This window comes from Aplidium turbinatum, chromosome 10 (genome assembly GCF_918807975.1).
Source record: "Aplidium turbinatum chromosome 10, kaAplTurb1.1, whole genome shotgun sequence".
In the NCBI taxonomy this organism is placed as follows: domain Eukaryota; kingdom Metazoa; phylum Chordata; class Ascidiacea; order Aplousobranchia; family Polyclinidae; genus Aplidium; species Aplidium turbinatum.
The window spans coordinates 1928960-1950646 of NC_137481.1; the positions used below are offsets into that span (position 1 = coordinate 1928960).

A 21687-nucleotide genomic window follows, 5' to 3' on the forward strand; every position below is an offset into this window, starting at 1 on the left:
CGTCGTTTCGCGTCATACAGTTGTGGAAATTGTGAACCACTCAATGAGCAGCAGGCTTCACAAACGTTTATTGCTCCAACAATGTCACGCTCTTTGAAGGTGCACTGAACCATATCGGCTCGACCTTTGACCTCAACGATGCCATTTGTACGTCACAACGTGTTTTCGAAGACACCCAGAGATCGAACAATGGAGTGATCCTGAAAAGGACGTAATTAGTATCAAAGGTTCGGTGGACGAAGTCAAGGGAATCATATTATCGTCCGCTTTCAAGTGTGTCGCTTTGATTATTATTTTGCTGATAAAAATAAATTGATTAAAAAAACGACTGAAATAAACAATTTTATTTCAGAAATAAACTTCTTGGCCAAGACGTAGCCGCGGGGCGACCGAGGTCCCATTGGAGCTCAGTCCGTCCGCCCCAAAAGCTCAGTTGGTTAGCGCGTGACTTCGTGAACGAAAAGCTGCAAGCGGCGCTGGTTTGACTCTCGGCGTGTGCGCTTGAGCAACGCATTCTAAGGACAGCTCTCTATTCAGCGGCAACTAGTGGAGAGAATAATTCCCGGGCAACTATCGGAAACTTCACTCTGTCATTCTCTGTAACCGGCCCTGCGTCAAAAGCCTCTACAAGTACGCTATGTGAAACAACCTATCGAAGCTTTGTCAGTTCGAGGATAAAGATTCAAAACCATGCAACAAGTTTTAAAAATAGTTTCGGGGCGTCTGTTATGGTAGCCACTTTAGCAAGTCGAAATTCTGCCACTAAAAATGACTAGAATGAAACCGCCAACCAATCATAAGCTACGGTTTAAGTGACGTAAAAAATGGCGAAAAGAAGATGATTGAAAGCAAATTAAGTGATGGATTGTTTGTTAGCTGGTTGGCTTAAGGGTTAGAGCTAGAAAGTAGTCATTTCATTGACGCGGGTTCGATTCCCACCACTGCTATTGCTCTTTTTCTGTAATTACCAAATAAAGTTCAAAACAAGCATTAACTCTCTGGATGAGTGCTAGAAGGGTCACAATTGGACGGTAGCCTCTTATAACATGTTCTGATTGGTTGGCGGTTGCATTGTAGTCATTCGCAGTGGCAGAATTTCGACTTGTTAAAGTAGCTACCGTATGTTATGAACCCGGATCAGTCTCCGGTTAGAGAGGTCACGGAAAAATGACTCAGTGGGAGACTTGGCATGCCGAAGCCATTTGATGCAAAAGGAGTTGCTTTGTGCATAACACTGGAAAGTTACGCAACATTCAACTTAACTGTTTGCTCAATAAAGCTCTCATCTAATTTTACTTTCCATCTAAGATCATAATTAATCAATTAGGGAACGTTCAAATATTACGTAACGCCTTCGAGGGGGAGGGGGGGTTTATGCAAAGCGTTACGTTAGCGTCACATCGGGGAGGAGGGGGTTCAAGCAAAACGTTACGTAACGCTTTCGAGTACGGAATGGTAGTTTTTTGTGCTGAATTCGTAGTGAAAAAGCGTTACATGGGGGAGGGGGGGACTGAAAAAAGCGTTACGTTGGCGTTACATGGGGGAGGGGGGGGTCAAAAATTCGGAAAAAAGGCGTTACGTAATATTTGAACGTTCCCTTAGTAGGCTACGCAGGATTTTCTCAAGAAGGACCATTCACTTTTTTTCGAAACAAATTGAAGAAATGCCGATTTACTAATAATATCCAGTGAAGTCATATTGTGTAAGTTAGCCTACCATACTTGTGTAAACTGACTGGTAAAGCAGCGGTCGATTACCGACGTGGCAAGAATACGGTGCGATACTGATGAGCCCAGCCTCATGGGCGAAACACGTGTCTGTCGCTGTCTATTCGATGCTACAATCGGCTGCCCAGAAACTTATACTTGTGTAAGTTAGCCTACCATACTCAGCTTGCATTGACGATGATTTTCTAGTTTGCGGCAACTAGTTTACTCAATTGGATAGACTTTGTATTGAAACAAAAAATGTGATATAACTCCCTTGATGTCGCATAGCCTACAACGTTTTACGTAGACGACATAGTTAGCTTGCGCAACCCAATGAACCACGTGTATTGACGGTAGCCAACGTTCGGTGGTTACTGGGAGAGTATAGAACCATAGATGGTAGAACGTTCGATATGACTTGACAGTTTTTTATCAAGAGTAGCCTAATGCTACTTTTCAGTCTGACCAAGGTTTACGGTAGCCGAGGCTACATGTTGGTGAGATATAAACCCTCACCTTCTTTGCGTATGTCACTGTAGCCTACTTTTGGATTGAACTATTAGTTACAGTATGTGAATTTGAAACGCATGATGGTAGGCTTAAACAAATAAGTAAAACTAACCGTTCGATTAACTGGCAATGTCGGAAGATTAAAATATAAATCGAAACTCTCTGTGAAAGTTTAAATATCGAATGCAACTTATTACGGTACTTTAAACAAAAATTATCGCACTCTGAATATATAACGAAAAAGAAGACCTACCCTACAGGTCCGTGTGAGCACGATTTCGCCACCCCAACTCCCTGAAAAATTCACTAGCGGGCCTCTAGTTTTTAGTAAAGGTGCCTAAAGTGTTTTTCAAACCATAGGTTGGGAATTCGAATCAAAAACGTGATTCCACAATAAGTTGCGACTCCATCTTTGACTAAACTGGAGAAAAGGATGACGCAGTGTTTGTCTTTAAAAAAATAAGACTCTGGGTAGAGCTGGACGATATTTCGATACGATACGATATTGTTTCGGCAGCGATATTTATTCACAAAGCTCCGATTTTATCGTTTATAAATGTACTGAAATTATAGCAACATTTTCGCAGGCGCAGTAACACAGACATCGCATGCGCAGACAACCCTCAAGCGTGTGTGCATTGTTTACGCATTACAAGTAGTCTTTGTGATTACGCAATCCTGCTTATTGATTCCCACGTATTGCGTTGTTGCGAAGGATGAAGTCCGGTAAATACGATAGGAAACTTGCAAGCTGACGGAATTTACGTAGCATAGCGTATACCGTAGCATAGTGTAGCGGCCGTAGCCTACGGTAGCTACAGCTAGGTAGATACTTTAATTTGTTTTGCTACTCACAGCTGCATCTCTATTTTGCATCAAAAACTATCAACAAGGATAGCTGCATCTGTACATGGTGGCGAGCTAATGCACTGACTTTTCCTACACTTGCAAAAGTTGCAAGAAAACTTCTGTGCATTCAAGCCACCAGCAGACCTCGAAATTCACGGCGGTCATGTCCGCCGTCACAGCATGTGATGTCCGCGGGAAGTACCATCTAGATCAGTCATATTTGTCCGCCGAGAAATAACACAAGAACTAGCGATACAAATCGTCATTGCATAGTACTAACAATTGTTGCGAGAATATAAGTTCCCCGCACTCTAGCGCGCATCTAGAAAATGTGAATACTGTATCTCTCACCCAGACAACAAAATCTATCATTCTTATATTAATTCAATGTAGACGCAGACGTTGAATCAATGCAAAAATGATAAATTTTGTTGTCTGGGTAGCTTCCATTCAGGCAGGAAAACATTCGATTTTTACGTTGCTTCAACGATTGATGACATTGAATCAGCGTAACAAAGGTGAATTTTTCGCTAAGAATCGATGGGAGTACAGGTACTTCCACACTAATCAGCGCAACTTTGTTCAAGTTTTACGTCACAATGTCTGGCTTTGATCTCCGAGTAATATTGGTAAGGCACGGTTGGTTACAAAATTAGATTATACGATTTCAGTAGGCTATTACAGCAAGATGCAGCAAAATTTGTTAAGTTTTGGTATTACTGTAAGAAAGAAAAGGCCCAGGGAAAATTCACTTTCGCTCACATGACACGCAATTACGCAAAAATAAACTTAAAGAAAAAAGCCTAGTGAAACTTTGCGCAGCAGAACATAGTAGCGTTAGTGTAGAAGTTTTTCCAACTCGTGCCCAGAGCATTGTGACGCAAGAAGCCACACGACCTCGTTCGGTGGAAGTTAATCAGTTATGCTTATGCGGCATATTAAGCAGCTACACGGCGCTTTGACTCTTCAAGCGCACGTCGTTGGTCTGATGAAAGCCTTTCAGAGTGACTTCGCTGAAATTTTAAAAAGCCTTCTAAGCCGTAGCTATAGTTCTCGAATGGCGCAAAATTATCAAGATAAAGTGATTTAAGCATGACGATCGACGCTAAAACTGGTGTGTCCGCCGTGAGACTTAATTTGTCCGCCGAGATAGCTGCTCAGACCGGATACGTTTGTCCGCCGTCAACAAAAACGAATTTCGAGGCCTGCACCAGTGTTAGTAGTGAAAGGGTGTTTTCACTTAGTGGCTCAATTGTTTCCAAGAGATTGTGCCTAAAACCCTGCAATGTCAACATGCTGACATTTTTGTCCAAAAATCTTTAGTTTGCGACAGTTAAATCGCAGCATTGTTTGCAATAAATGTTGTTCATGTCAGTACCAGTGCTCAGTATGTTTTTCATGCAGTTATAGAAAGCCGTGCTTTGTGATTCGCCGTAAAATATCGAAACTTAGATAATATCGTTTTATTTTTGGTAATATCGTATCGAAATTATTTTACCAATATCGCCCAGCTCTAACTCTGGGTTGAATGCAGAACAGCCTAGTTTAGCAAGGTAGTTACAAAAAATTTGACGACGTGTAGTTTCTTTCTGTATGTAAGCCCCTTCTCCTAAAAAGTTTTTAAATTAAAAAAAAAAATTCTCGAATGCAAAAGTATACGCTGGGTGATCCTGTCAACGCTTCTGGATGCCATTATTGAACATCTTCGTCATTTCTTGAAAATTTAATTTTGGACAAGTTTCCTGCTATCAACTGTTGAAAGACATTTTCCAAAAAAGGGAAAGCGTAGTAGGATATTATTTCTTCTGTAATTTCAAAATAATAACATAGATTTACTGGTTTTGCCCAATGCCCCCCCCCCCCCCCCTCTCTACGTAGGTCACTAGTGTGGCTCAAAACTGAGTAACAAACAGGTTGAAGAGTCTGCGATTTGATTTTGATTTGTTTTTTTGTTAGATCTAGACATGATGCAGTATCAAGAAAGTTACAAATTGGAAAAAATGATTCCGCAAAGTGAAAGACTGCGATTTCAAACTGAAATAAAATTTCTCACGTCTACAAAGTTTGCAGTCAATATAAATGATTCCACAGTCGCTAAAACGCTGATTTCAGTCAAAAAAAGACAGAACGGCAAACAAATGACGGAGGTGGTAGGCTATCTGACAGCAATCAAAGTTAGACTTAATAAATTATGAATGCTTTGTTGCAAGCGCTAATGGCTTGGCTGCGTTTGAAAATATACGTAAGTGACAATGTGTTGAAAGGTTGGGTTAGGCCGTATGGAAAAGCGTTATAGCATTCCTGAATTTTGTGAAGAACGGTAATGCGGTTGTTTTGTCTACAAAGTAGGCTAATTTAATACAGGAACCTCCAAACAGGGTAACCTACTTGACGTGGACCCGTAAAAGTAGACCCGAGATTGACAAAGTGAGTTGGTGTTGTCACCTGTTAATTATTTCATTCAGTAGGTGTCGGTGAATGGAGATCAGTCCTGAAATGCGTTGCTGAACTGCATACCCCGACAATCGAACAAACTCCGCCCGGTCTTGAAGTTCCTAAGTTTGTAGTCAGGAACTTGACAAACCGGGCTATTGCTGAAGCATTAAGAGACATAACTGATCAAAGAAATAGCAATTTATGGACCACATCTGTCAAGTAACACTGATATTCCAATCACCCTTAACAATGTAGACCAAGCCCAATACATTCTATGCTTTTCACATTTAGGCCTCTCAATGGCTTGGGCAAACTGTCGTCAGTTACGGTAACATATCTCATTGAGGAAATCTTTCATAACTTGTCAGCTAAAAAAACAACGGTTGTTTGTGATTTTTTTTACTCTTTAGACCAGAGCCGGCTAGATGAAAAGTCGCTCTTGACGCTCGTCACTTAAGCGCCGTAGGCCTACTACACTTGGGAATTGAACCAATGGCGCTCAGTCTTACCATCGTTGGTAACCTGGTGGTGTCCGTCATATAAATTGTAAAAAATCAACTCATTAAACCGATTATCAGATTTCAAAATGAATGGTGTTTTATTGCAATGGAAGCGACAGTTCGAACTTCACTATAAATGTTCAATGGGAACATAGCATAATGGAATTCTTTATTCTGCAGGGAATTGGAAAATGGATTTCTTTCCTTTTAAAAGTTATTAATAGGTATGATTAGATATTACAATGATTGCGATCACCATTTTAAGCTATATGTCCTCTTTTAAGAGGATTTGCCCTCTTTTTTGAAGAAAAATAAATCGTCCTCCGAAAACATTCAAATATGCTCAAATGTCCTCTTTTTTACATTTTCAGTTTTCTTTCTAGTATTTTCAACAGGATTTCATTGTTATGTAACTTTTTGGGAAAGGCTTGTATTTGGTTTCCAAAACGTTTAGCACCAATGTAACATGTAGGCCTACCAATGTACCAAGCAACGATCGTATCATTTTGGGGTTAAATCGCTGGTTTGGATTCATATTTCAATTGAAATTGTTTCTTAAACAAAGCACATTCATCAGCTAGGTTAGGCCTACCATATTTTCATCACCAAAATAGAGGACACATTTTTTAATAAAATTATTGTCAACGGTTACTAGGAACTCTGTGTTCTCGCTTAGTTGCACGCTACAAGGAGGACATCCAATCAAAGAAGTTAAATTCTGCAAATAAATTGGTGGCTTTTTCTAAGATTTCAACACAATGTTTGTGCCATACGGACGTAGGTAGTGGCGGATCCGAGGGGAGGGTGATTGGCGCAATCGCCCTCCCTAAAACACAGAAAAGTAACTTCATTCACGTTTTATTTGCAAGGTCGAGTTAATGTAGACCCCTACACATCATTTTGTTTAGTTGAAATCCCCCTCCAGCTACTTGAAGAATCCGCCCCTGGACGCATGCAGCAATGATCTTGACTTTCTTAGCTGAGTTTAATCAGTTTTGACTTAATTTAGGGTTGCCCTATATTGCCACCAAAAGTTTGAGTGTTGTAATCTATAGCACACGGCAGACGGAGGAACAAAACCACAAGAGTGAAATAAATTAAATTTAACACTTTTCAGTTTTTACCCGCAGGTTCTGCAGTTCTACTAAATAGACAAATGGAAACCCTGTCATGAGACCTTTGCCCTCCTTCGACGCGAGATGTGAAATCGTGCAAGAACGCTGTAACGCGTATTTACTCGCTCAAAATCGATTTACTGGAACATTCATATTAACATAAAATTTTCCATGAGTAGCCTTTTAGTTTTGCGACTGAAAGTTTAGTTTGTGGTCGTGAGACTTAGGCTATGCCTAGTAGTGGGTCTAGACTCTAGAAAAAAACTTTGGGGGGACGACATGATTTCAACGACGCAAAAATCAAAAACAAAATGAACAATGTAGATATTGTGATTTAATACAATGCGGCCAGTTAGGTGGATGAAAACGTGATTGAGCGAGCGAGTACATTTTGCAGAAATTGATAAAATTTGCATTTTTTAATATGTTTATTTTTTGGGGGGGAGGAGGGGAGGAGGCACGTGACAAAGTCAAAACTTAATCAAAACTATAGCAAGCAATAAAAATACAATGCCAGTATTCTCGTGCAGGTGTGATGTAACTGGCGTACATTGCATTTTAAAAAAAATTACTTATTATGCAAAAATGCTTTGTGTCTTTCCAAAAACATTAAAGTGGATAGGAGCTTTTGTCCTACCAATTCCTTTGCAAAGTTATGAAACAACTTACATTGATGCAAGCGTGGTAGAACTTGTCAAAGTATATCTTCCCATTCCCGTCTGGATCAAATTTATGGAAAGCTCTGCTGGAATGTTCCGCGTACCTTGCTTCGGCAATTGCGGGTTCGACACTTGGTCGAAGCAGCAGGTGTATCGCCATGATGACTTTATGTATCTCCTACGTCATAAAACCTTGATTATTTTTGCAATAAACATAATTGTGACATGCACAAGCATTACGATTATGACGGGCTATCCGTAAACGAACGACATTTCGATCCAAAGTTAGAATATGAAACAAATAATTGAAGTTTGAAATGAGTTGGTTTTCATTGTTGACATTTTCTCTGACCAATTAAAATTGTGACAAAGTCAAAGTCATTGACAAATAACATTTTATGTGAAATGTGGGGTATCGTCAATCGTCATCCTTATTTTTCTTTGAAAGTCAATGAATTAATTTGATGAGTTTTAAGACACTGTCTTTCAACAGTGACCGCTGTTCTTCCAGACGTGGCTAAGGTCACCCCTTTCGTTATCGGGCGTCGACCTCGTATTCACGGACTTCAAGTTACCAGCGGTGAAAACGGAAGAACACAGCGATGGCATCCGAGGAGGTCTGTGCTCGGTTGAAACAAAGTTTTTGAAAGAAACTCATCATTATAGTTTTATGTTTCGTGATTAAGGCTTCCGAAACGAAAAAGATAATACTTGCTACAATAACCGATATAGCCTACCAGCACGTCACTGAACGGGAAAACTGATTTGAAACAAAGTTAGGAGGATAGAATTTAACGTTTAGCCAAAATCTTTCTAACACTTTGAAATATTTTTCTTTGAAAGAGTAGCCTATTGAACCTAAGCTTTACTAATGGCTAGTTTTGAATTTAATGACCTTCAAAGAACATGAAACAGGCCAACTAACAACAGGTATTGCAACTTGACATGTAACTAAGAGGTTGGTAGTACCTGAGGTCCAGTGATTACATTTTGGCAATTCGGATTCCTGAAACTCTCGTGTTGAAGAGATGTAAAGTAAAGTTAGTTTAAAGTTGGAAGTCAAAGTTATATCGGCATCGATTCGTTGTTGGTTCCCACGTTGGCGAAGCCTGTGTTCAGAGGCCGTTGAGAGAATAATTTGGGCCCAGTACCAATGAGACCTTTGGGTCCTAAATCTCATAATATCGAAAGAATTCGAGGGGGCTTCTTTAAGTTCCCGGGCCCCTTGGAAAGAATACGGGACCTTAAAATCATCCCAGATGCAAAAGTACCCGCTGTCAATGCTAGTGTGTGCGGAGGCCTATATCGTTGTGGTTTGGGTTCCTTTCAAATTGATGACGAAACACAAATTCTTGGACTTTGAAACAAGAAAAAGAGAATTTCGATATAGGAAAAAAATTGCCTTTAAATTTTAATGAGCCAATAATAGACTATAACAAAGATTCCAGTTATAATTCATTGGTACCATAGAAGGATCAATGGCATCAAGATTGATCGGTTGCTCGACCAACCAACTTACAAGTTAAGCTGAAGCTTCAAAATCAACGATCGATAAAATCCAATGAATAGGAAACGAGTGAATAAAAGTTATAAGCTCATGCGCAGGATTGGAAAGAGTTCACGCCGGGATGCAACAGGGTGGACAATTTCAATGTAGAGAATAACATGCTTTCAGAGAAGGTATCTAAAAAAGATTCCCTAACTGTCAAGCAAACTGTACACGCTAAATTTTCTTTTTTGCATTTTTCATCAAATTATGTAACCCTTCATAAAAATGTGGTCATTGGTGGACCTACTTTAATCCCATTTGACAAGTTTAGTCACTTGTGACACACGACGACGAATAATTAAGGAAGCCTCTACAAGTCTACATTCTACAAGTATGCGAAACCATCAGGAATAACGTATCAAAGGCTTTGTCAGTCCGAGGATAAAGATTCAAAACCGACCTAAAGTAATATCACCGGATGCATCTCATACGTTGTGGTTTGTTGGATTAGTTTAAACGCTGGTGGATGAATTCTATCACTTTGCCATGGTTAACGTGCTACTTGTAAGTTAGTAAAGGCTTACCTCTATTGTTATGTAGCCCACATTGTTGATGTCATAGAGTTTGAAGATCCATTGTAGCTTTTCTCTCAATGATCCTCGTGAAAGCAATGACAATGTAGAAACAAATTCCTAAAAAAATCCATCCGAAATATAACAACTTCCAAACTTAATGATAATTTATAAGACAATTTTGGTGAAGTAACTTCCTTGAATGAACCATAAGCAAATAAAACCAAGCAACTACAATAGTAAAACCTTAACACTTCAAAAATTATGAAACCATTAAAAATGAATCTTTAAATAACATCCTCATTCAATTTTCAAAAATTAGTATTGATATTCTGTTTAGCTTGCTACTTGTATGTGAATGCAAATGATTCTAAATTGTCAACAACAGTGATTTTCCACTGGTATTCCGCGGAACACTGGTGTTCCATGAAAGATTGTCAGACGTTTCGCAAGAAATTTATTAGCCTGACTAGTCTTCCATGGAACGCCGGCCGAAAATCATAATCACAAGAGCTTAGCGTTTATCTTTATGTAATTTCTGCCCAAATACCAATTTGTGCTTATCTCAACAGACCCAGACATCACACTGAGAAAAACTGCAAGCAAAGAAATTGTTGTTGTGTTGTTTATTTTATTGCATTATTATACAATTTCGTTTCGTGTTCCACATGATTTCTTTAACGTATAAAGCGTTCCGTGACTCAAAAAAGGTTGAAAAACACTGGTCTACAAAACAAAATAGTCATGTCATTTTTTTATTACTTTTTTTTGTCACTTCTAATTAATTTTTGCAAAATGGGGGTTCGACTTTTGTAAGCGCTTAATGGCGGTACCTGACAACTCTGAATTTGGCCTTGGGAAGGCCTCAACTTACGGTGTAGCTTATGTTGAGGCCACTGACATGTAGGCGTTGACACTATCGATCTTCTTACCTCAAAATTGACATATCCCTCCTCATAGTGAACAAAGGTATTGAAAACCAAATGGGCGTACAGCTCAGTATCTGTAAAATCACATTTGGATTGAACAAATAAGTTCATTAGAGTTTCTAGAAATAGAATTGCTTTCCAGACAGAAATTAAAGTGTGGTGTAAATATTTCTGTATTCTGCTCGTGTTCGACACATGCACGGACATCAAAGCAGCAGCGATAACTTTCTTTTTTGTTGTGTGAGCTAATCTCTATTAATGCTTGCTAACTCTTTTTGACTAAATTTTTTGTATAAGTTATTAAGCGGATGGCGTCCCATTGATCAAGGTGATGATATGATGGGTCAAAATCAATTTCAAGATGCGTATGGTTAGACTGATTTCAGTGACAATAAATTAATTTGCATGTTTTAAAAAGACTCATAACATTGCGCATGCGCAATTAAGGAACTGTGATCACTTATCTCACCTACACCTGGAAAGAAGCTTCGATAGGTCTCTGTGAATGCATCTTTGTTAAAGACACCGTGAGGAAAGTCCTGCAACAGCCAAATGTTAAATCAAAGGGATAATTGTAAAATGGGAGAAAAATATAAATAAAATTGAAAGAAAAGTTTTGAATTACACAGTGTTGTACGCGTCATTGAAATATATTGACGGCGTCAGCGCGAATTGCCTAAAAACTTGACGGCGTAAAGTACTGCGTAAGCTCTTAAAGAAATTGACGGCGTCAGTGTCAGCGCTAATTTCTAGCGCTATTTTTTGCCAGCGTCTTATAAAACGGAAATATATCAACCAAGTTTAGGCTAACAATAGCTATAAATAAAGAGCAGGTGGGCATATTATGTTTTGAGACTGTATTGTAATTAGCTGCTTAGCTTATTAGTAGGGCCATATTAATTTGACTTAAAAAAAAAAAATTTGACTTTATTTTTATCAAATTTTGACTTTATTTTGAACTAACGAAATTGCTTATTTATAGAGGGTACAGTTCTTTCTTGAATTAATACCACTTACCAAAACATAATGATGTGTCGGTTTCAGACCCAAACGTAATATTTTGTCGAAAAGTCAAGGTGTTTTATGGATTATAAAAAGTTCGTTGTGTTTTATAGCGATAGGAAATTCTCCACAAATCTAACTTTTGCTGAAGACAGAAGACGATTTAGGTTGCTTAGGCATTTTTGTATTACAGAATGTCAGTAGGCTATTCCTAAAATCAAAACTGTTGATCTTCGAAAAGACCATATTTGTGAAGAGGGAGTGTTTTATAAAAATTATTTAGATACGTAACAATGAATAAACCATGGACAATTTGCGCTAAAAGTTACTGCTGATCCGTGGTCATTGTGACATATTTCCTGCTTTTATGAGTTAATATGGTTTAACACTTTGCTCCTCAAAGGGAGGCCAGATTTGGCCCCCCCCCTCATATTTCCTTTGATTATTTGAAGCACAGTAACGCCATGCACTTGGCTTTTCTTGACTTTTCCTAAAATTGCCAGGCGGTTCTGATGATATTAAATTTGATGCTAACAGTTGTGTAGTTTTTTTGTAAATTCAAGATTTTGGTGAATTTTTGCTATTTTTAGCTAACTTCCAGCAAAGCGTGAAATAGATTACATTGCGATAACAAGCCAAAAGCTCATAATTGCTTCGTGAATCCATATGCGCGAGCAGAGAGAAACGTCCTCTTGTTTTCCTTTGTTTGGTTTGACCTCAATAATACAAAGCGCGTTATTTCTTACGCTACAAAAAAAAGCCAGTGATCACAAAGCTGTTAATTAGAAAAAATAATAGCAAACGTTTTTTGCGTTATCAGCTCTACAAAGAAGAATAGCAATCCACGATCAAAATAGTAGGCTATGGAGGCCACAAACTATTCAAAATAGTTATTTCAAGTAGATAATATTCATTGACGAATAAAAAACGTTACAATAAGAAATCTTGGGTAAAGGCACGAAAACCTGGTTTCGAAATAAACGTTCTATGGAAATACTCTCATTGACAAGCATTGCAATTGCGGAAATGTATGACTGCAAATGCTTTTGGGAGAAGCCGGAAAAATAGCGTTTTTGCAAACAGTAATTGTGAGATACACTCAAAATTATGAGATAGGCTCCATTTACACGTAGCAGCTAACTCGATGGCGTCCCTTCCCTGCTTTATGTCGCCTACTTGTTTTTATGTCCTGCATTATTGTTTCACCGTGCACTGCGTGTTGTTCCAAAGAGCGCAAAATAAAGATGATAATGCCTCATGTACATTACAAAATATTTTGTAATGTAGACAAGGCATAAAGTTAGGCGTCACATTAGACAAAAAACAAATCAGCTTTCTTGATCATTGATTCAACATCTGAATACGTTGCGCCAATGTACAGTATAAAAGGCCGGCTATTGTGAAGATCCGCCATTTATAAACGATCCGATTATACCAAAAGTGAGACAAACTAGTGGATCAAAGAATGAATAAACAATGCTGAGGAAACTAAATCTAAGTGACGAACAATACCGATGTCTTCATTTATCTTGGAAAAATGCTGCCTAAACTTATCAACAAAAAATACAGTAAATAACGGCAAGGAACCCGAAAGCAGAATTTGCTCGACTTTGGCATATAAATCTTTTAACGAGGTCCACTGCACCAATATCGCTCTTTTCATGGGCATAGAGCTCTTGAAATAAAGTATCTTCAACGTCCGCGATGCCATTCCTGGATTTTTCGCTTTCTGTCTCTGATCCCTCGTTCTCAATACATGGGTGATCACCATTGGGCGAACTTCTTCCGCGTGTATTCCAGGGAGCCATTCCAACCAACGCAAAAGCCGGTAATTCGGATGAGTCGCGTTGGCCAGAATACATTGTGAAACTCTTATTGTGTAACGAGATTTTCCATGAAAAAAAAATGACGCATAGCGCTTGACGCTTAAAATCGGCAAAATACTTGACGGCGCTATCACTTCCGTCAACTGAAAAATAAATTGACGGCGCTAGCCTCAGCGTCAACAAAAAGTTGACGCCGTCAAATGACGCCGTCAAATTGACGGCGTCAACGTACAACACTGGAATTACCGGTAATTCGTTAACTGCAACAATTCGGGCACATTGCAAGAAGCAACTCATTGAAAAGTGTTATTTTTCAATGAGTTGCTTCTTGCAGTCGCTAGCTCAGTGGTTACGCGCCGGACTCAAGATCAGAAGCTCAAGATCAAAAATACGCTTCTCCTACACCTATGCATTCTACCATTACAGCGCCAAAACTACTTAGCCTACGTCATAATATACATTGTAACGTCAGTGAATTGATAAATTAACCTAATTTTTCATGACCTTGCTGCTCAAGGGATTGAATGAAACTTTGATCTTGACCGTTTTATTGTGCATTTTTTGTATAACGTTGATAAGAGCGCAGTATCCTTCCATTTGCCAAAAACTAGCCTACTGTTGGACAAACGAAAATTTTTAGCAAAACTGCAGATTGGATAAGACCTACAATTAGAGCAAACAAGTTTTTACCGAATTAGATTAGAATTACGGTACCGACATTTCGCTCTAATTCGTCGAATTAGACAACTAGAATTATCTAGTTGTCCAAGTCTGGCTGCATTGGTCAATAGAGGATGCAAAATTGTTGGTTGACTACTTTTTCTAAGATTGGGTTGCCAGATTCGGGTTAAGTGGTTTTCAACCACTTGTGAGCTTAGCTCCAAAAGAAAAGAACGATTTCTTTTCCTCGTTTTGTGATAAATTCTTTGGCCTGTTCTATAAAGATTGTATGAAACAACTCAAAGGTAACTCGAAATGACGTTGACAGGGGGGCCAGCAGGGAGTACTTTTGGACCCACCTCGAGATGATATTAGGGGCCTATAACCTTTTCAATGGGCCCGGGAACCTGAAGGCGCCATCGCGTATTCTCTTGCGCGCAATATAGTGCAATTTCTTAACAATGTCTTGATTTGAAACCCAAGGATCTCATTGGTAAATGGCGCAAATTATCCTCTCAAATTATCACCTCAACACCCATGGTTAGGTTACCGTACTCGTGTAAAATCTCGTTTTACTAGTCGGTTGAACTGACAAAGATAGAGCTAAGCAGTTAATCTTACAGCACAAAGTTTTAAAGATTCTAACCTGAGTTTCTTCTGGAATAAATATCTGTTGGAAAAGTCAATAAATGCAGCCGAGAAATTAAAGGTTGGCACGGCTTAAAATCAAAGGTAAGAACAAGAGTTGAAAGTAATGTAGCAGAAAATCTTAAGAAATTCATTTATGGATTTGCATCATTCATAATTGATTTCAACATCGCCATTCGCTCCAGTAATTGGGCCTTCCAATGCCATACATGAGAATGCAGAGTGTGTACATTATGTACATCTTTGTGGATTTTAATCGCGTTACCATAGCAACCGGTCACAAAGCTTGACGTCAGAAACGTTTACTGAAGCGTATCGTTTGGTTTTAAATGATTCCTGAAGCTTTTTCAATAAACATTCAAGCGTAAAAATCCACTTCGGCGTTATTAAAAATTGATGACAGGTTTCAAAAGGCTTGAAAGATATTACTGCGTCATATAAGCACTAAACAGTGCAGCGGAGACTTTCAACAATGTTTATTCCGCTCGATTACAGCGCAAGACTTGTTTCAAATGTTCCTTCTGTCACAGGCACTTTTGATGGCTCTTGGGGGAGGCGGGGAGCAACGCAAACTAGGTGGTCCTTTTAATAAAGCTTGCCTAAAATTGCAACAGTTGAAATGTCAGTTATGGACTACTTAAACCACAGCTCTGACATTAGCTGATATATATGGCAGTAGGCCAGTGACGATCGGTGAGGAAAAGCAAGGAAAGCAGTGCTTACCTGAGCAAAAACTAGGCAAAATATATTGACTGAATTCTAGGTTTAACTTATTATTTTTATCACGTCTATTTTAACGTGAAAATTACTGTATTCGTGACTAGAATTACTCGTAACGCTTGTGAGTAGTCTAAGTCCTCACCAAACCGCATGTCTTGCCTATAAATGCCAATTGACGCAAACGCTTCTGTCAGAAACAACCACTGAAGCTCCAGGTAAGCAACTATCAAACTTGCTTTCCCAGATTCAAAAATGTCAAAAAACGCCTTCGTTTTAACCAATCCTCACCCGTTTTGCAAAACGTCACCAGCTGCTTAGCCAATCAGATGTGTTATGGTTATGGTAGGTTAGTTGTGCTTTCCCAGTGACGTCAATGCGTACATTCGCTAGAGCGACTAGACTAACTCGTCAGAATGGTATCTCGTCACGGTACACGCACAGCATCATAATGCCAAAAAGCTTGTTGCTGTTTTTTGATGTCTCCTCGCCATGTACTTTAGCCTACTGTACTAGCTTTCATAGTCATGCCTTTGCCCTTTTTACAGCGTTGATATAACGTTACTTCGCCAATGAACGTTCAGGTGCGGATGCAATATTTAGTTTGTTAAGCTTCTATACGCAGCAGGCAAACTTATCCAGCTTTTTGTACAAATTGCTTGCGGTTGTAATGTTTAGGCCTAAGTGTTAGTTTTTGTAGTGTAGGCTTAGCTGAATATCTGAGAATGCACATTCATGACAAATTAAACATTTAGACAACTATTATTCCATGTCTAACACAGGATTTTGGTCCTGCAACGTTAAAATTAAGATTGTTCATAACTTCTAAACATTAAATGGATGTATGATCACGACATAGGCGAAGTACAATTTGACAGATTTTTATTTTTGATTTGTTTTGGTAATGCTCTCAGAGCGCACCAAATTGGAAGTGTTTTTCAAAAATTTCTACAAAAAAACTACCCCAGTCAGCAAATCAATTATTTTTAATATTGATTCAACGTCAGCTGACGATGTTTGGTGGCAAGTAGCTCTCAAACTCAAGTCAAATATCAAACGCTTAAAAATATTCTTAACTAGTCTAGGAAAATTGAGAGGTGACACTCACGTTTTTGAAACGTCTATAAATCGTTTTAAGTTCTTCTTTTGTAAACTTCGTCCTTGCTAAGATTTTGTCAATGCTGTCAGGGATGCAGTGCACAGTTCTTGGCTCCACTACCCCAACCGTTGCATCTGTGAACAGTGACCAGTGTTGTTGAGTTATCGATATCGTATTGTGACAAAACATATAGCAATGTTATAAAACAATGGTCGGAAAAGGTTTTAAGCTGAACTGATTCCAACTACTGTTTGAATTTAAAGTTGAACCTTTCTTCAACCGCAACCGATACGGTCTTGAATCTCTTGATCAATCCGATTCAATTCAATTTTATTTTTCATTGCTGGCGCGAACATGTTGAGAACGATGAAGTAAACACACGAATTTGGCACCACCAAAAGGAAAAGATGACAAAACCAAAAGGTTTAAAATATGCATCGATAAAACATTGTTTGGGAAACATAATCTTAAAAATGCACAGCCACCAAACCTGGAAAAGAACGAAAAAATAAAACTTTTATTTCGTCGGTTGTAAAATAGGCCAACAATTAACACTTGCAAGTGCAACAAGGGCAATTTAAATTATACAACACACAAAAACAAATTGAAAAAGTGACAAGATTTCCAAAGTTTTTACTTCGAGTGTCTCTCATTCAAAAACTTATTTGTGATGTCATAAAAGACTTAGCAAGGTAAAATTACTGGAAGCCGGCTCAGTGTGACTGTGCGGATTCAGAAAAGAGTAAATAAGAATAGAGATATTGCAAAATACAGACATGCTCCTTCTGTTCACATGAAGCAGATGCTAACCCGCTGGCGCTCAAGTTGTCGTGCAATGTCCCAAATCTTATCTGTAAACTGAAATAACTTTCTAATAAACACACGGATCAAAACGCTTTTGTTTTCACACTAATTACACAACCACTAGATTATTGCACATCCACCTTGCGTTGCAGTCTTCTAGCTTGCTCAATGCTCAGCCAACTCTCTAGTCCGTAGTGTAGGAAAATACGATTATCTCAAAACTTTCAGTTATATTTTTAAGACAGAGTTTAGTTTTGTTTTTGATATTCTTTCGATTTCTAAGCTTGTAGTTGTAGTTGGACAATATTAGCTGGACTTTGACGTTAGTGTTTAAAGAATGCTATTTCCATGTTCAGGTCAGTGTTTTGACATGTAGAGAGAAAAGAGTAAAAAGTTCGTCTGTTGCGAGAATAGCACGGTACAATTATACACAGTACGAATAAAATAGCGCCATAGCAATTTAGATATCACAACAGACAGGAAGCAGCGAAAGATTGTATCAGTCATCGAGTTAGCTGCTTCCCTGTTCTTAATGTGACAAATGTCAAGCAAGTAGGAATATGAAAGAAAAGCGAATGACTTTAAACAAAAAAAAATTTACATGTTTCTTTAGTGTGTTGATTCTCAATTAAAAGTTTACTGCCAACTTCAACAAACAATCCAGAAAACGAATTGAAATTGACATCACTAATTTTCGAACCCACCCACCTTTTGTCCAACACTTCAAGAATGGCAGATACTTATGAATGCGGTTGAACAAGACCATAACAATGCAAGAACATGTTATCGCTATTCCAATCTTTTCTGTTTCCCACACACTACTCGCTACCATGTTGCCGACACGAATAACCGCGAACGACATCGAATGCAGCTTCTAAATCCACAACTTTATTTGCCACCACCAGATTTCGAGTAACAATTGTTTTGTAAAATCAACTCGTCACTGTATTCAGTTTACTGTTTACTATTTAAGCTGAATCTAATAACAAAAGTTAAAATTAATCACATTTTCAAACACCCAACTTGGTTACAAACTCACAGCAGTCTGCAGAATATGCAGCTATAAACCTACAATGTACAAAACGGGCTGCTGACTAAAAATTAAGAGGTTGCCTATTTAACTGAAGACCCTAATCTTGATGTTCTAATACCAGAGAGCAAAATCCGTTATTTTTAAATTGATTTAAATCGATCTCCAAATGTTGAAGCAATGTAAAAATATCTGATTTTGCAACATTATGGGTTCGGTTTGTTGGTGAAACATACTCTCTAACATCACTTAATTCTTTGGTAGTGCAGATCACACATTTGTTATTGGAAGTTGCTTTAAAAATCTTTTCCTCTACTTCACAACTCTCCTCGCTTTGCCTGATCCATGCTTAAGCGGCCCATCCAGCGAATTACTTATTTTTTACATTTTCCAGTTCATATTTAGCCTTCATACGTTGAATCAATGCAAACAAGAAATGATTTTCTGGCTTGCACCCCCCACCCCACCTCCTTCATGTTCTCTGCTAATTGAATTACGTTACTGTTGCATTATTTAACCTAAAAGCTTACTTTTCGCATGATCATATCAATCAAGCAATATCACCACAAAAGTCTGTCTCTGCTTTTGAACCATAAGCGTCCAACATCCAAGCCAGCAAGCACTTTCTTTTCACATCGATAAAACGTCTGTAGACGTTGAATCAGTACAAATAGAGGCTGATTACTGGAATATGCCCTGTGGCCTCGTTGTGCGATACTCTTCTATGTGGCTCTCTACAACATCAATCCAAACTAAAATTGATATCTTCGAAGAAAAATTTCTAACTCGAGTTAATAACATGTCACACTGTCACAGCGCTCGTGGGTGTGCAGCGCGCCGCCACCGCGCGTGCATTGTTCTCAACCGACATCTCACCTGCGGCTGTTCTCAAATTAACTGAAGATATATTTTCAAGAGCAGTGTGGGGTGATAATATGTTAAGTTGGCACGTTGATCTGGCAAAGTGTCTGCCACTTCAGCGGAAGGCCACTAAATTCGCCGAATTCAACTGCATCTTTATTTTTTAATTGTTTGGTCTTTTTCAAAGAAAACCAGCTTAGTGGCCGAGTGGTTATCGCTTTCGGCTCCTGTGCTGGTAGATCTGACTTCGATTCCAGGTCGAGTCATGCCAAAGACTTTAAAGACGGCACCAATTGTGTTTCATCTTGCATAACGCAGTGAGAATAAGTCGGGTAATAATGTGACGACATTGTAAACTTGATATGAAATTCAAAATGAGCCCTGTTGCAAGAAGACCTTAGCTGTTGTAGAGCGGCAATAAATAAAACCGTAACACTATTATCAAAGAAGAAAAATTGTTTCGTAATTTGCAACAGAGGTTTGTACTTGTACCATGGCCACCTGGAGATGCGGCCTGATTTGTCACATTTTGCAGATTTTGATTACAGCTACTGCTAGTGTTTGACTGACATTTTTTGAGATGTTTACTTTTTGCGGTTTCCTAATGACAAAAAACTTTTTTGTTGCCTTGGGGAAGCAGTAGCAAATGAGAAAAAGTAAGTTGAAAAGTGTAAAATCAGACTGTTATTGAAAATTAACAGTCTGACTAAAATCTACAAAATCAAATTTTCTTTGTTTTTCATCATGCGAGGATGTTAAAACCTATTGTGTCATCTGGGGAAAAGAATAAAGAAAGCGTAAAAATCTAATTTTTAGAAAAGTTCATTTAAACGTTCGCCCAAAGTTAGAAAAACCTGGAAATTTCTGCAAAATGTGACAAATCAGGCCGTATCTTTAGGTGGCCATGCTTGTACATTACGTTTTTGAACCACAAATATTTAACGTTTTACATTTATGCTTACAGGTTACAATCATCCCTTGTGGCAAGTTAAATATTAAAAGTTCCCCCTCTGTATATACAGGGTGACCCAAAAAGATGCGTACCCATGTTTTATTCGATTTTTTCACATTTGGAACACATCTTGGGAAAGCCATAAATTGACTAAAAATTGACAGAAAAAGCTGAAACTCTGGTCAATGGTCTTCCATAAACTGAATAATGTGTGGTTGTAATTTGAAATAAATAGCTTTTCAATCAAAGTCACAATTGAATTTTCATGGGTACGCATCTTTTTGGGTCACCCTGTACTTGCACAAAAATGTGGTCTATAAGCTTGCTCTCTGTAATGCTTGTACCTGTGATGTGGTGCTTTGCACCTTGCTCTCAGCTAGAAATAAAATGTTAGGGGGGCAAAAAAGCATCGGGGGGGGGGGGGACAAATATTATAATGTTGGAAAAAACTACACACTGAATGCAGCCGAAAATTTATGAAACGTCATTCAACATGTGATATAATGTCATTAAAACGTTGTTATTACATCGAAAACATATTTTTTGGGAGGTAAGATAAAATTCTGGAGGGGGTTGCTCCCCCAAACTCTCCGTCCGTGGCTAAGTCCTTAGCTTGCACCTCTTGTCTAAAACGTGATATTTTCCACTTAATCTAAAAGCTTGGGTTGGAAATACTCTAGCACTGAAAACAAATCTGGTATTGAGCGGTTGTTGGGTCCACCCAGCTTGACTCAATTACAATAGATTCCACTTCACCAACAAAACAACATTTTCTTAGGCAAACTAGTTTTCCGACTTCACTCCATAGCTTTAACATGAAAAATTTGTGCTATACAATTACCAAGAAGCTAGTTATCGCTACTTCTACCTGCACTGAACGTTTACCTGGTGTTAGTCTGTGATCTGACTTAAGCTGTGTGTGACGTCACCATGGCTGACTTACCACTGATTTTTTTTTATGCGTAAAGGTAAAAAAGTCGTATACCTTGAAAATTACCACAAATAAATCTTTCATTTCGAGTTAATTGACGGAATCTTTGATCATTGCATGGTGGCTTATCAAGAACGCGGTTTTGTTTCATGACAATGATCTCCATCATAAACAATGAGGCCCATGCATCATTTATGAACCACTAAAAAAAAACTATAGCTTAATCTCGCGACAGCTAGCGATAAATATTTAAACTGAATTTCAGTAGCTCGGAAAGAAACGTTTTGAAGGTTCTGGTGCGAATATGAAAAAGGAAGATTTTAAATTGATTTTGTCACAGACTACTAGCGACATCTTGCGTCAGATGGATTTTCATGATGACCTTCAAA

The 21687-nt window shown here is 38.5% G+C and overlaps 1 protein-coding gene across 1 annotated transcript; it reads right to left on the reverse strand.

The window, feature by feature from the left end:
- Positions 1–60: 60 nt before the first annotated feature.
- On the reverse strand, positions 61–18472 carry LOC145778767 (A-type potassium channel modulatory protein KCNIP1-like). Its single transcript, XM_082590343.1, has 7 exons — positions 18233–18472; positions 16730–16854; positions 11238–11307; positions 10772–10842; positions 9852–9959; positions 7789–7956; positions 61–200 (listed from the first exon to the last, which is right to left on the reverse strand). The coding sequence occupies exons 1-7, from the start codon at positions 18384–18386 to the stop codon at positions 153–155; spliced, it is 744 nt and encodes a 247-aa protein (XP_082446469.1). The 5' UTR covers positions 18387–18472; the 3' UTR covers positions 61–152.
- Between the last annotated feature and the right edge of the window lie 3215 nt (positions 18473–21687).

Excerpts from the sequence above, each read along its gene's own strand:
- LOC145778767 (XM_082590343.1), bottom strand. The coding sequence starts at position 18,386 with ATGTCGTTCGCGGTTATTCGTGTCGGCAACATGGTAGCGAGTAGTGTG. Across the intron at positions 7,957-9,851 it reads TGGGCTACATAACAATAGAG|GAGATACATAAAGTCATCAT; the intron begins GTAAGCCTTTAC and ends TTTATGACGTAG. Across the intron at positions 201-7,788 it reads TCTACCACGCTTGCATCAAT|GATCACTCCATTGTTCGATC; the intron begins GTAAGTTGTTTC and ends CGTCCTTTTCAG.